We start from the raw sequence: 15,300 nt of genomic DNA on the forward strand, positions 1-15,300 counted from the left end.
CTGCCGTTTCTGGGCTTAGGGAAACCTGAAACTTTTCTTAAACCTCTGTGGCATCGTTCAGTCCTTCAGTGCCCAATTCCTGCCACCAGCTAACATGAGAACAATCACTACACAATAGGAGTCTAAAAATGCACAAAGCTTTGAGAGCATGGGCTTTCTTACTAGCGTCTGGACTCAACAGAGCTTCCTCTTTCAAGGAAGCTCTGCCTTATTTGCATACCTTTCTGAGAAGGAAGTTATGCGTACAACTTTTAGACTCCGTCGGAAAAGGTCTTTCATTCTAATCTAATTCAATTCAATGTTCCCTTTCTCTTTTTCTTTCTCCTCTCCCTCTCTCCTCGGGCAGGGAATAGTCAAAATTAAATGTTTCAACAGATCTCGCGGTGCTATTCGAGATTCCCTATTTAAAAAAATTAGAAATGATGCAAATAAGCCCGTGCCTTCCGGGGTTTGGGGCTGGGACTGCAGCGCTCTGAGCCCAGTAAAAGCAGCCGCGGGAGGAGGCGGGGCTCCAGCGAGTTCCCCTTCTACCTTCCCCCACCCTTCTCTTCCAACCTCTGTTCGGCCCCCTAGCTTGATTCCAGCCTTTGCTGCAGCTGCTCTCCAGCCGTTTCAGGACCCAAACAACCGCAGTTGCTGTTCCCAGGATGGTGATCCGTGTGTATATTGCATCTTCCTCTGGCTCCACGGCGGTAAGGAGGGTGGGGAGCTCACCTTTCTTGTTTTCCTACACCTCAGTCTGCTGCTGCCCCAGAACCGTTAAATTGCAGAAGTTCGTCTGGCAGCTTCTCCTTTGGAAGAAACACGTATCTCCCACCCCACCCCCCTTCTTCCCTTTCTTCCCTTTGTTGCATCGATTTCGTTTTCAATGGAGTTGAGCTTTGTTTGCTTTATGACGTTAGGGCCACATTTCTCCTTTGAAGGAAAAAGAAAGCTACCGAGTTTTGGTAGATGGGAGATGGCGGTATAGGGTCTTTAGGGTTAAGTAAAGAAATCAAGTAAAAGCACACAATGGTGAGTTTCAAGAATGGAACATTTGACATGTGCTCTAGGTACTGAAACAAGGGGCAGGAGTGCACATCTGTAAAGAATGTAAAACACGCTCTAACTGACGACGATTGAGTGGAGGCCTACTAAGGCATTGTGATTATTTTCAGAGAGTGAGACCCCTGTAGTCAGTTATTTTTCGAGTGTGTAGGAGAGGGTGTTTAACTTCAGCCTAAAGATTCTGTTAGAACTTGGCAAAGTGGGAGCGGAAGTTGGGAACAATGATACAAAGTTGTGGTTTTTTTAAAAACTTAATGTGACAAGGGACCTGTTTTTTTCTTCCATATTGTCCCTTATTTTGACTTTTTTTCTTTTTCAAGAGATTTTGCTTCTAACAGTTCCAAACTGCTTCAAATATAGTATTGAGACCTGGAAAGGGAACCAGCAAGTGGCTTCTTATGTAGTGGCCAACTGGAATTGCTGCTTCTTCAAATTATAGGACATTCCCCCCATTCGTGTGCTGGTTGATTTAGAATAACAATTTTTCAGCAGCTGTGGGGAGCAATAGGATAAACTGGAATGAAAGCCGAGTGTATATCCATGATAAATGAAAGTGTCTCTGTTTTTTAAAACTCAAGAGAAAAGCCAGCAGTGGCAAGAGCAGATGTGTGGGTTCAGGATGTAGTGTGTAGGAACTCCCTCCTTCTTCTGAGCTTTAGAACAGCAGCTATTCCATGCTTTTGTTGTTGTTGTTGTGTATTTTTGTTTTTCTTTTGTTTTTTTACCCCGAAGAGGATTTGGGATAGAACTGAAGCTTATGTGAAATTACAAGAACCTTGAATCTTGTTTCTTCTCACCACCCACCATATGTGGATGTGTTTAGATAGTTTTGAAATAGAATACTTAACCTTTCATTTTTTTTAGCAAGTTTAGGTTGAAAAAAAGACTTTTTATATTGCTTTTGAACCTCACTTTATGAGTTTCTTGCCTTATTAGTTTACATATATATTCATTTTGATATTTCAAAGTAATATTTGGTTAGTCTCAAGTCCAAAACAGAAATTGGAAAATTTTTAAGACCAGTTTAATACCTTAGTTAGACCCCTAATTAGATTAAACAGATCAGGAAGTTAGTTTCACTTTGAGTGATACACATTTCAATACTGCTGTTTATTCTTTGCTTTTTCCCTCTTCTACTCCTCCCCCGAAAGCAGATTAAACAGGAAACTCCTTTCAGAATTTTTATTCAAGTAAGAACAACTGCAACTCTCTCTTTGTTAAAACTTGAGTTCCTAAGAACATTAAAAATGACTACTGTCTCCTTTTATGCCCATTATTAGACTCCATTGTTGAAGACTATGAAAATAGGAAATATTTATAGTATTTGTGATTTGTTTCAGTTTTTTTCTTATTTAAGTTTCTTAAATCTTAACTAGAGATTTGTCTATTGTTGTAGTAATTATAGTTCTTATGAGTCTGTTATCAAAATTCTACTGCAGGGGCCGGCCCAGTGGCCCAGTGGTTAAGTTCGCACATTCCGCTTCAGTGGCCCGGGGTTTGCCGGTTCGGATCCTGGGTGGGGACGTGGCACCGCTTGGCAAGCCATGCTATGGTAGGCGTCCCACATATAAAGTAGAGGAAGATGGGCACAAATGTTAGCTCAGGGCCAGTCTTCCTCAGCAAAAAGAGGAGGATTGGCAGCAGATGTTAGCTCAGGGCTAATCTTCCTCAAAAAAAAAAAAAAAGAAAAAGAAATTCTACTGCATATTGCCAAAATAAATTCTTGTTTTATTATAAGTTTAAAGTATTTTAGATAATACTAAAACAGTATAAAGTGAGTTTAATTCAGGAAGAGCTCCTGTAGAACACAAATGGAGACTCTTCAGTTTGCAATACTAAGACTTTTCCTTTAAGCTTACTGCCATACTGTTTTTAACACACGATTTAGAAATTTTGGAGCAAACATCCTGATGTGAACCCAACAGTTGTACAAAATGAGATACTCCTATAAGTGACTGAGTGTCTGAAGAATATTTTAAGAAGGTTTTGGTTTTGGACTGGTAATCCCTGACTGTTTTCATTCACTCTAATGATTGTCATAAAAATAACCAATGTTAGATGTTTTATTGGGTAGAGGAGGATCTGTGATAATTGCAAGATGATTTTAATTTATTCTGCCGCAAGTCTCCCTTTCCTCCATAGGCCGATTAAAAAGCAAAAAAAAGTTTTCAAACTTTGTGCTCAACTCTGCCCCAATTCAGAGGAGTAGCACTTGCTTCTCAAAAGTTTAGAAATGAAAGCAAGTATGTTGGTTTTTGCAAGGGATTTCTTGATAGTAGCCATAATAATGATAGCTAGTAGAAACACTTAAGTGTGTCAGGTACTATCTCATTTTTTCTTGACAATTTCTAGTCCTATGAATTAGGTACTGTGATTATCTTTATTTTTAGGATAAGGAATTACAGGGTCAGCAAGGTTAAACGGCTTTCTCAGGGTCATACAACTAGTAAGCCACAGAATCCAACACAAACTGTTTGAATCCAAATAACATGTGTTTAACTACCAAGGAATACATCCTGCCAGTGATGCATGACAGCTAGGAGGCATAAGGAGATAAATGTGAACATGAGATATGAGAGGTACGGAAACGAGTAAGTCCTGTAAGGGGAAGAATTGCCTGGGCATATACATATAGGGGAATAGAAAAATGAGGAGCTAGTGTGGAGGAGGAATAGGATGTCTAAAGGAGAATGTCAGTAAGTAGGGTAAATGATTATTCACACAAGGCCAGGGAGATAGAGAAGACATGCATATTTGGAACTGGTCTTTTATAGGTCAAGGTGTGAAAATTCAGGTCTTAATATTGTTTCTTTTTATGGAAACCATTTAGCAGGAATGCAACTCCCAAGTTATCTGTCTGTAGGATGTGATTTCTGCCTGTTCGTGCATGTCTTGACTGGCTGTAGCACAGTAGCATACACCATGTTTTTTTCTTCTCGAGATTGTAGTGCCCTGTGAATTTACATTTAATGAAAAAGGGATAGTAAGCACAGAGCCTATATAACAATAAATTTCAATGACTTTTAACAAAAAGAAACATTGGCCTTTGATCAGAATTGCTAGAGTGATGATAGCTTGGAGAATTGTAACTGGTTTGGGAGTTTTCTTCCCATACTTCTTTCCCTCAGATCCATAATAATCTCCTTTTCATGGCTTCTTTGCATTCTAGGTGTGCTTGGTGTAGAAATTTTAGATTGTGGTAGATGGTTTCTGAGGGTTTTATTTATGGAATAACTTTGGTAAAATGGTCTCTTTAATGATTGCTAAAATATAAACTAGTTGTAGCTTTAATTGTCCATATACTAAATGAAATAAACATAATTTTCCTATGTAGCAGTATTCAGTGCACAAGTTGTAAAAACAAGTGAATAAAATGGACACTTTGCCAAAATATGAGTCACTAGTTACAGTATTTTCTTCATTTTGTAATATGGATATAGAACAACCAGCCACGGTTCTTCAACTATAGGGTTCTCAAGTAATTGCATCTTAAGTGACAGAGTATTTTGCTGCTCTGTCTCTGTATTTATGAACTAAACATTGATTTGATGTATGCTGTAGTCTTTGTCATAGCTACCAAGATTTGTTTGACTGCTGCTTAGAGGTATTTATAAATTACTTAGAAGAGCAAAATCGGAAACTGTTCATCAGATGACTGGACGTGCTTTTTGGATGCCCCCAACAGTGGGAAATGGCAGCTTTCACATGGCAAATGCAGGAACTCAAGATCAGTTCCTTCAACTTGGTGCCTTGTATTTGATGACTGACTTCCTGAATTTCACAGCAACAGTGGCAAAGTCTTTGGAATAATTTGGCCCAACTTAAAGAGGCTTGGGAAACACAGTTGTCAATAATGATGATTCTTGAGCATTTAAACAGATACTTAGAAGTCAAATGGTTGTAGGGAAGAATGTATTGTGGAAGTTTAGTGAAAGATTCATAATCTGGTGGGAGAGAAGCATAAAATGGATTCATCTCTAGCTCGAAGACTAGTTACTCTATTGAGGAAAGGTTTTGATCAATAGACCTTAAAGTCAATCCTCCCCCTGGGTTGGCGTGGAAAAAAAAATAAATTGAAGCCCCAGACACAATCAGGTTGAATGTTCTAATTCTCTGTAGTTAATCTCTAAGTTGTTTTCTAAAATATATATTGTGCAGTCAAACATATATCTTGTACAGGAATTTTTTCTGCTTGAATTGAATTATCAAGGGTGAATGTTGAATTTCATTTCTTACTGATAAAATCAAACAGATTGAGAATATGTTGGTGACTATCTGACCATCTGTTTGCTTTCACTTCTACTTTGTAGCCCACCAGGAGGCCTTTTAAACCCAGTACTTAATTATTTCCTCTAACCCAGACCAAGATTAAACAAACACACATTTAGAGAGAAGGCGTAGCTCATTTATGGTGATTGTTATTATTAATATGAGAGACAAAGCTGACTTTTTACACTTGGCCAGTAGAGAAGAATTCTAAGCAAAGGGATTATTTTCTAACCCACTCCCTCACATTTTGGCTTTATTAATTTGTTTTAAGTGTTGCAGACTGTCAGAACATCAGTGAAAAAGTAAATTTAAAAATATCATGACAAATTCAAAGATGGTATATTTAAAAGTATTCAATGTCGGTGTTACTAGAATTTTTGTTTCATTACCATGACTAATTAAGATTTGACTCTAGTAATTAATAATAAAGGCTAACATTTATTTATGCATCGTATATGTAAGGCACTGTGCCCAGTGCTTTATGTATGTTATCACAATTAGTTTAATCCTTATAAAAATGCTGTGAGGTAAGTACTATTGTTATATCCATTTCATGTAATTGGAGGGAATATCTCTAAGATCCAGAAACATTAGGTAGGTAGCTCAAGATCAAAGAGCTACAAATAGCAGAACTGAGATTAAAACTCATGTTGTTCTGACTCTGGAACCCACTCCTAAGCACTGTTTTATTTACACATCCTTTTAGACTATAGGTATTGAACAGAAATTATGTCGATAGTACATTAAAATCTTATCATGTGAGTAAGATTGCCATTTAAGGCTGGATGATGCCTGAAAAGAAAGGAAAAGACTGGATGAGGCCTACCAGGCAAATGTGCCTTCCTTCATAATCTGCATGTGAGAGTAAACTAGGAGTGGGGGAGATAGGGAGGTTAGAAGTACCATTTCCATATACAATTTATTTCTTTTTTTGTAAAATTGCCTAACCAAGGGCATGGTTTTAAATAGCATTTGTGCCACATATTGATTTTTTATGACGTTGATTCTCTTCCCTGAAAAGGTTTTCCGTGTGGCTATAGACAAACGTAATTAAAAGATAGCTTTTTATGATTCTGTAAATCTTCTAAATTCATCAGGAAGGCAGTGCTGCTATAACTTGTAAATTCTGGTTCTGCACTCTGGTCTTTGAATTCTGTCCCTTTCGCTTAGTCCTTTCTGGAAATGAGACCCTACCACAGAGTTGGAGTGGAGCCAAACATTATTGCCTAGGGGATTTCCAACAGTGAGTCAAGACAAATAGAACTTCACCTTTTAAATACCACAGAATATTCATCTCAGTTAACAGTTACAACATGAAAAATTTGTCTGTTTCACCACCACAACTCAGCCCTTTGTTTTATCATAAGTGTAACATATTTTAACTGTATGATATCAGAAACCATTCTATCCAGTGTGATATTTAAAACTTGATTCAGAAGGAAGACGAGCATAGACAATTAGTAATTATGTTAAAAATATGATAATTCATCTCACTTTAGTTTCTTATGCAAGTTGTTTGTCAGCTTTAGTTGATAATAATAAGAGCTATCATTTGTTAAGCACTTAAAATATGCCAGGTATAGCGGTAAGGACTTTACATATATTATATTTTTAAAATTTTGTGGCAACTCAATGAAATCAGTACTCTTATATGCACATTTTTATGAAGGGGAAACAGAGTCAGAGAGCTAGCAAAGTATTCTGTAGGTTTGTCTGATTCCAGAACGCATGATGTTAGTCCCTATACTATTCTGCTTCTGATTGATATTTATTAATTACCCACTATGAATGTGGCTCTGAAACTAATTTAAAAGTCATTGCAAAATTGCTTTTCTGATGAACTTGGAAAATCATGAAAAGTACTTCTTAATTAATTGTTCTGTAGCAGTACCAATAATAATTCTGGTGGCCTGTTACATCATGTAGATAACTTAGAATTCTTCAGAGCAGAAAGTAAAGTCATAATAGCTCAGTATATACTATTAGTTAGAATGCAGAACATGTACCTTTATCCCAGTATTAAGAAAATTACCTTGCGTAAGGCAGTATAACTAAAAGGTAAGACTGTTTTTGGAAGGGATTTTAAGCTTTTAATTAGAGCACATAGCTTTAGGATGAGGTATGTGTTATTGGCTGTTGCCTATGTGATTTGAGTAGGTCACTAAACCTTTCTTTGTTTTTTATCACCCTCACAAGTAGAATATAAATGACATAAAGTGAAAAGTATCATGAAAGAAAGCATATACAAGTGTTATTATTGGAAATCCGTTACTGAAAATTATCAAATCTGATCTCACACTTTCAGAAACTTAAACATAATTGGTCTTATGCGTCAACTAAATATTTTGAGCTTGAAAGAGGCAGAGGTTGGGATGAACCTTTTTCAGAGAATTTCTATGTAAAATTTTAGGAATAAATGTATTAAATTTAAATTTTCTGAGCAATGTTGACAGGACAATCGGGTAGTAGTGGTGATATAGAGAGTTAGCCAGGTGACAAGACAAACACCTGGTGAGTTTTAAAGGGAATAAGAAGGAAGTGTGACAAGGTCCAGAATAGTGCCAGTTCCATGCCAGACTTGGAATTTATGTGATTTTTTAAAAAAGAGGTTGTTGAAAGGCAAGTACAAAAATATTATAAGGAAAATGTGACTAAACATTTACTTATTGTCCAGTTGCATTAGGGCTTATGATTACATTTTGAAGTTGACATTGAAGAATGATTTTTGTTTGGCATGTGTTTGTGTCCCCTTAGAAATTATATGGTTATGATCAGGCTCTGCATAGGGTACTTAAGAGAGGAGTATATATCTTACTTGGAATTTAGTCTGACTCTACCAAAAGGTTGACTTTGGAAACTAAAACTACACATTCCAGGGGAACCTTACCCTGCCCAAATGTCAAGGACTGCTTGGGAGAGGTCCCACCAGCCACACGGCATGTATGTGCTTTCAAAAGTCAGTGACTCTAGATTTCATGAAAAGTTATGTACCATATGATGCTTTAGAACACAAAGTATCTAACACAGTCTTATCTAAATAATTTATGTCTAGATGCCCAAATGGATTTACTGTAAATTAACATCTAATTACTTTTTGAAAGTCACTCATTTCCAGAGATGAATTTGATTTTTTTTACTGCATAATGTGGTTGGATAGAGAAGTATTAGAACTGTACTTCTAGGTTAATGTGTAAAACTAGGGAAACATTGCATAAATATCTTATTGCTTGGAATCTATAGAGAACAGCTAAAAAGGGGCTGTTGGTACAACAATTAGATACCGTATTGTGCAACAGTTCACGTTAAAAGATTTTGGGGGGAGAAAAAAGCAAAATCTGAATCCTAGGGCTATCAAAACATGGATTGCTCCAACAAACAATTATAAGGAAAAGCAGTTAGATTATCTCCCAGTTAGTGAGATGACCTACTTCTATACCCACACTTGCAAAAAGGACCACCATTTGATGTCATAAGATTTCTTGAAATCTTTGATCTTGAAATGGCAGACATTAATATATGTGTCTATTTTGTTTCAATAAAAATGTGGAGGAATTTTCATTTCATATGATTAATGATGAATCCTTATTCTATGTAAAAGCATATGATAAAAATACAGGTGGCATGTTGTGTATAATAGCGTTAAAACTTCTTTTTTGACATTTTCTCAAGGTATAGAGATTGTCTCTACCACAGTAATTGCTTTATGTCATGTAAGGCAGATTTCTGTACATAAAAAAACAGATTTTCAGGCTAAGCCAATGTTTTTACGGTTTATGTCCTAGCTTTCCTCCTCTCATACTGATGGACCTGTCATAATTAAAGTACTTTGTAGAGCTCTACTTTAGACTAGTACTATTTCAAAATTCAACAGTGATATCGACAACTTATTTACTTTCCACCAGACCATGAGCTTCTTACTGCCCAGAATATACTTATTTGTGATGAGTTTCTAAATAAATATTTGTTGATGGATGAATGCATGACTTGTTTAAATTCAAGTGTAAACAGGTCATCCGAATGGAGATGTGCAGTTACTAGTGGGAAATGCATGACTAGAACTTGGGAAAGATGGTGCCTGGAGAGTAGATTTGGGAGTCATTGACAAAGAGGTGCTTGAAACCATAGGAAAGTATGAGCTCACATGGAGGGAGGAATTATAGAGTCAGATGAGAAGAGGGCTGTGAACAAAGACAGGACCTTGGTGAATGTTCATGTTTAGGATGATGTGAAAGGAAGCAGCTGCAGAAGGAAACAGGAAGATTCATTAAGAGAGATCAGAGTAGTTTCCTTTCATGGAAGCAAGGGCAGGGAAAGAGTTTTCAAGGAGGGTGAGCATTGTTGCTGGTGCCATACAGAAATCATAAAAAGTGATTTTAAAAGGCTGTTCAATTCAAAATAAGGAAATTATTGGTGACCTTGGAAATAGCAGTTTCAGTGGAATGGTGAGGACAGCAGCCTGATTGCGAAGCTTTGAGAAATGTGGTGCATATGAGGAAGAGGTGAGTACGTAGACTAATATTTGAGCAGTTTGGTGAAAGGAAAGAAGGAAGATAGCTGAAAAGAATTAAAATGACATTATTCTAGAGTTATTTCAAAAGCACAAAACTAAGTGAGCTGGGATTTTGCCTTGAAAAATCCTATTTGTCAGTTTCCCCAGCCTAGATTTATTAGAACACTGTTGATTTTTTGTTTCACTGTAGAATCAAGTTTAAAGTAACTCAATGACTTGTGGTTGAAATATTATAGAGTTAATATTTTGGAAATTATGACAGAGAGAGAAGATGAATATTTGTGATTAGAGAACAATGAAACCAAATAAACATCTTTATATTATTTCTACTTGAAAATGTCCAATGAGCACTTTTTATCAAGAAAAATCCAAATTACTTCAGAAAGCATTGTCTTTAAGTTATAAAAGCCTTTGCTAATTTGAGTTACCATATAAAATCTACGTTGACAATGTAGCAAAATATATTTATTTTTAGTGGTAAATTTAAATTACCCTTGTAAGAGGATATGCAGAAAAGTTGAAGTTCTTATAGAAATTATAAAGAACAGCTGGAAATTTACATTACCCCACTTGCCAAACTTCAGTAAAGACAAGTTTGACTCTTTAGAAAATATTACTCTCTACACTCTAACTTCTTACTATGAGGTGGATTATTTCAGTCATAAGAAAGTACAATTTGGCTGTTATTTTTCAATTTAGTCTTTTACATTTAGTCCCCTGCTCCCCAATTTTAATCTAGCTTCCAGGAAACTAGAAAGAATATAAAGTTGGAAGGTCAGTGTAGGCCGATATCGATATCTTAACGATTTCTGGGCTGATTTGGGATCGGGTGAAGGCAATTCAAGAAAAAAAGACAAAGAAAGATAAATGGAAAGGAATTAGAAATTTGGGACTCCATATAAATGAAATTATTAAATTCTAGATCAGAGAGTTTATGGAGCTCCGGTTTAATACTTCTACATTGACCAAACTTAATAGTGTATGTCCACACACATGCCATATAAACACTTGGCAGAGATGCTCAACTGTAGAGCCTTACATGGAGTGGACAATTTTACTAAATTATGTGGATAGGCCCTGCCAATTCTGAATCTATAGGGGGTGCTGGGGATTCTCTTCTTTTCACCCCAAAATTCATTCATTCATTCATTCATTCATTCATTCAGAAAATATTTATTGCCACCCACCGGGCTAGACTCTGGACTCAGGTCCTCAAGGGCAAAAAAGGACCAGGAATAAAGATTCCTCAGCCTCTTCCCTGAGCCAGAATAAGGGAGGGAGTATGGGGGTGTCAATTTTGGGGACTAACTTACATGGTCTGCAAATAAAGAGGCATATATGAGAGGCTCCAACGCAGAAGTACTTTACGGACTTCTTGTGTGAAAGTTGGTACCCTGTCTCACAGGAATCAGCATTCTCCTGCCCACTAACAAATGCCTCCAAGTATTTTGTCCACCCCTTCCAGTCACCCTGACAGTGATTTCCTTGAATAACTATTCTGAAAACAGTGATAGTTTATTAGTTAAATTCAAACTTCCCTCAGTTTTCCTGCTATTTCACTAGAGAAGCGTGTGGGAAGTAGATCCTAAGCACAATTTGCACTTCTTCTTACGTTTGAACATTTTGCACAAGCGTGATTATTATATAGCTCTGATTAAAGGCAAATGTAGCAGTGATGACAAGTTCATTGCCTATTTCTATCACTTACCTTGGGATTCTGGAACAAAGGATGCGAGGCCCCTTTTTCATTATCTGAAGAATGCCTTTTACAATTCTCTATAATCCCTTCACCTTGGGATCACCCTGGCCTTGATTTTTTGTGTAAACACTTATTCTTTACAAAAATCTGAGGTGTGTTCATTAACTCCTTTATTTATAACACTGCAAAGGTCTTATGTTTGTCTCAACCTTTCCTACTCTCCTTAGCTCTTTCCTTCTTTTCCAAAGATTAAAGGAGTCCCAAAAGTATGGTTTAATGTTTTGTTCAGGGTTCTGCATATCAATGTGCTTTATTTACTTTGGGTTTAGTTCATGCCACTGCTGTAATTAAATTTGATAAGGATCGTCTCTTGAGCCAGACTTTCCAGTATGGGGGCTATTCAATATGTTTGACTTTGGTCAAGCATATGACAAAGAGCTTAAGTGCTGAAATATTATTTCTCTTTATGTTTCCACCAAATAATTAGATAAGTAAAGATCATTTTAGCTTCTCCTTCCTGCTTCCAACATATTTCTAACTCTCCTCCCCCCCAACATTTGAACTCTGTCAAAAATAGTTGCCTCTGGGGCCAGCCTGGTGGTGCAGCAGTTAAGTTCGCACATTCTGCTTCGGCAGCCTGAGGTTCGCCGGTTTGGATCCTGGGTGTGGACATGGCACCACTTGACGAGCCATGCTGTGGCAGGTGTCTCACATATAAAGTAGGGGAAGATGGGCATGCATGTTAGCTCAGGGCCAGCTTTCCTCAGCAAAGAGAGGAGGATTGGTGGCAGATGTTAGCTCAGGGCTAATCTTCCTCAAAACAACAACAACAAAAAAGAAGAAGATTGCCTCATTACTGAGAGTTAATAAGCGTCAAAATCCATTTGGGACCTGTTGTTCTGGTGGATAAATTTTCTCCTAGTACCAGATTGTTCTTAAAATAGCATTATGTCTTTCAGATTTTTATGATGGTGCTTTAGTGGGAGACTAAAACAACCATATCTAGATAAAAAGGGCATGGGAAAAATTAATCTTTTTGTGATTAATGTCACTTGTTATTAAGAAACCTAGAGTATAACACTGGAAGTTTCTTTTCCATTGTTAAAAAACATAATAGCTTTTGGTTTCTTCCATTTTTTTAATCAGTATCAAACTTACTGAAAATAAAATATTAGAAGCATCTGGATAGAAGAGATCATAGGAGGTCATCCAGTCCATCCACATAAGGACTGCCTGTGAACTGTCCCAGAAAGATTGTAATCAACTTTCTCTTAGTAAACTCTCCAAAGAAGGAAATATACAACCTCCCTTGGTAGTATGCTGCAGTGCTAATTTCTATTCCTTGTTGTTCTAGACTCTGGGACTAAGATTGTGGAAATCTGGGTGACCAATGAAGAATATTTTTTTTTACCTCTTTTTGTGTAGCGAAGAGGGAGATCAGATTCTTGAAACCATGGAAGCAAAGAAAGTAAAGCACTATGCAGTACATAGAGATCCACCAGTTATCAATTCAACATATATTTTCTAAATACCTGCTGATAAAATATTCACCTCTGTAGGGCACCAGGTCTTTGTCTTAAAAGAGCTTACAACCTAGCTTGTTTTGGAAAGCTTAAAATAGGTCTGATGATTTTATTTTCTTCTCTTCTGTTCCTCTACTTTTTTAGGAAGCGTTCTGGGTATTGTTCATGGCTGTAGATCAATACACTTCAGATGATGCCGTAATGGAATATTCCCATATATTAGTTATTCTGTAAGACTCTTGATTTATTGAATTTAAAGTATAATCTCAAAATAAGCATTTTAAACATTTTTAAATCAATAAATCCCTCAAGCCCAAGTTTTGGGCATTTTTTATTTATGATAGTTGATCTTGTTATTAGTGAAGAAAATTGTATGGCATGTTTAATGTAAGACCTAACGCAATGCCTTTAAAAAATTCAATTTCCAGAAAAATATTGTCTTGTAAAATTATGAATTATACTGCTTGCTGTAGTAGAGAAAACACAGCTATTTTAGAACTCTGAACTGAAGACTGTGACTCTTTAATGTTTAATAGTAATTTGTTTGCAATCCTTTCCATCATTAGTATACTAATCAACAAGGGAGCTCTGGATCTGGGAGTAAACGCCTTAGGATAATGGGTTAATCTCTGTGCTTTTTCCCCCTCTATAAAATAGAAGAAATGACCTTATCCCTACTTCCCAGGAATGTTAGATTTTTAAAAATGTGATTAATAGCAAGTACTTTGAGTTCCTTTGAATGAAAATTCTTTTCCATTAGCAGCCCAAAATAATTTGTTAAAACTGTTAAGGAAGAATACCCTTTCTATTTTCCATTATAAATTTGAATTTTGCGTTTGTTTTTAGTACTCCAAGATTAGGTTTCAAGAACCTTAGCACATTGTTTTGTTTTGAAATCCTAATATGGCACAGAATAGAGTCCTACCTGTTATTCCTTTTCCATTGAAAATGAACTCTTCTCTTAAGGAAAAATATTGTAGATTCTTATGTTGTTTCTCTCTCTCTACCCCTCACCCTTCCCCCATTCCTCTCTCTCTGGTTCTTTTTGATGCTGTTGTAATAATGCACAGTAATGTGCAGTTAGTTGAGCGTGAGGTTTAGTAAAAAGCTGTGTCCCAAAAAAGTTATATTTTAAGCAAGGAAAAAGGTACGAAGAAAGGTCATACAGGACTTTCAACTCGAGAAAACAGGCTAATAATATTGCTTGTGACATTCACATTTCCAAATTAGAAATTGTAGCATATAAAGACTTTTGTATATTTAATACTGTGTTCTAGAAAGAGAATCCTATGCTACTGAAAATGATCACATTCTTTTCATTAATGATCTTTCTCTTTTTGGATGATTTCCTCCTCACCCTCCATTTCTTCTGAAACTATTAGTTAGTAGCTCTTATACTTATTTGTAAAATATTAAAAATCTACTCTCTTTGGCTATTTTTCAACTATTTCAAGCAAATTTGCAGTAGGTTCCGGTCTCGAGACCATCCTATATTATAAACAAATTTTGTGAAACCCTACTGTATATCCCTCAAATATGACTTCTTCAAAGTACAGTTTATGAATAATCAGGAACACAAGCTGAGATACAGGTTATGTGTTTAACCCAAAACCACATAGTTAGAGGCAAGACTAAGAGTGAATCATTAATAGATATTAGAAGACATTATTTCAGGTCACAATTAATCTGTGAGATTAAGGTGGTTTGTATTTACTAACTTCATGTTTTTACAAGAAGCTTATTTTGAACCTTCCTTATAATTTGATTATATTTTCTTTAAACCTCGTGTTTTGACACAGTATAATAAAAGGACCAAAATCATCCTTTATTTAGTCTTTTTTTTTTTTGACAACAGTCTATTTCCTTCTTTTTCCTCACCTCTGGGAATGAGAATACAGACTTTTAAAAAGTTATTAGAGAAACTATGAGGGGGTTGTTATTGTAGTTTCTTTTTGGAGATTGCTGATTTGAAGCTGACTCAGCTTCAGTCTTTTCTAAAGAAGATAATGGATCTGATAATAACCTGATGAATGATATGCAGAGCTAAGTAAAGCTGACTTCCTCATAAAAGCCTTGTACAGGTAGAGACTATATTTCACTCAATACCCAGGCTTTTTTTTAAAGCCCTTCAAGCCTGAGGTAAGCTTTGCCACTCTCAATACCAATTCTATTAATTTTATATAATTAAGACTAAGGAAACACAATGATCCTAGTTGGGCTGTTAAGCAAAATTATAGGTCACTACCAATTAT

At 36.2% G+C, this 15,300-nt stretch overlaps 1 protein-coding gene across 1 annotated transcript in view; it reads left to right on the forward strand.

Annotated features, from left to right (window-relative positions):
- The first annotated feature begins 214 nt into the window (after positions 1 to 214).
- Positions 215 to 15,300, forward strand: part of SH3BGRL (SH3 domain binding glutamate rich protein like) — a 62,975-nt gene continuing 47,889 nt past the window's right edge. The window contains exon 1 of the mRNA XM_070604794.1: positions 215 to 692. Within this exon, the coding sequence (XP_070460895.1) occupies positions 648 to 692 (45 nt within the window). The 5' untranslated portion in view covers positions 215 to 647. The remainder of the gene's footprint in view (positions 693 to 15,300) is intronic.

Source organism: Equus przewalskii, chromosome X, assembly GCF_037783145.1.
Source record: "Equus przewalskii isolate Varuska chromosome X, EquPr2, whole genome shotgun sequence".
Lineage (NCBI taxonomy): Eukaryota > Metazoa > Chordata > Mammalia > Perissodactyla > Equidae > Equus > Equus przewalskii.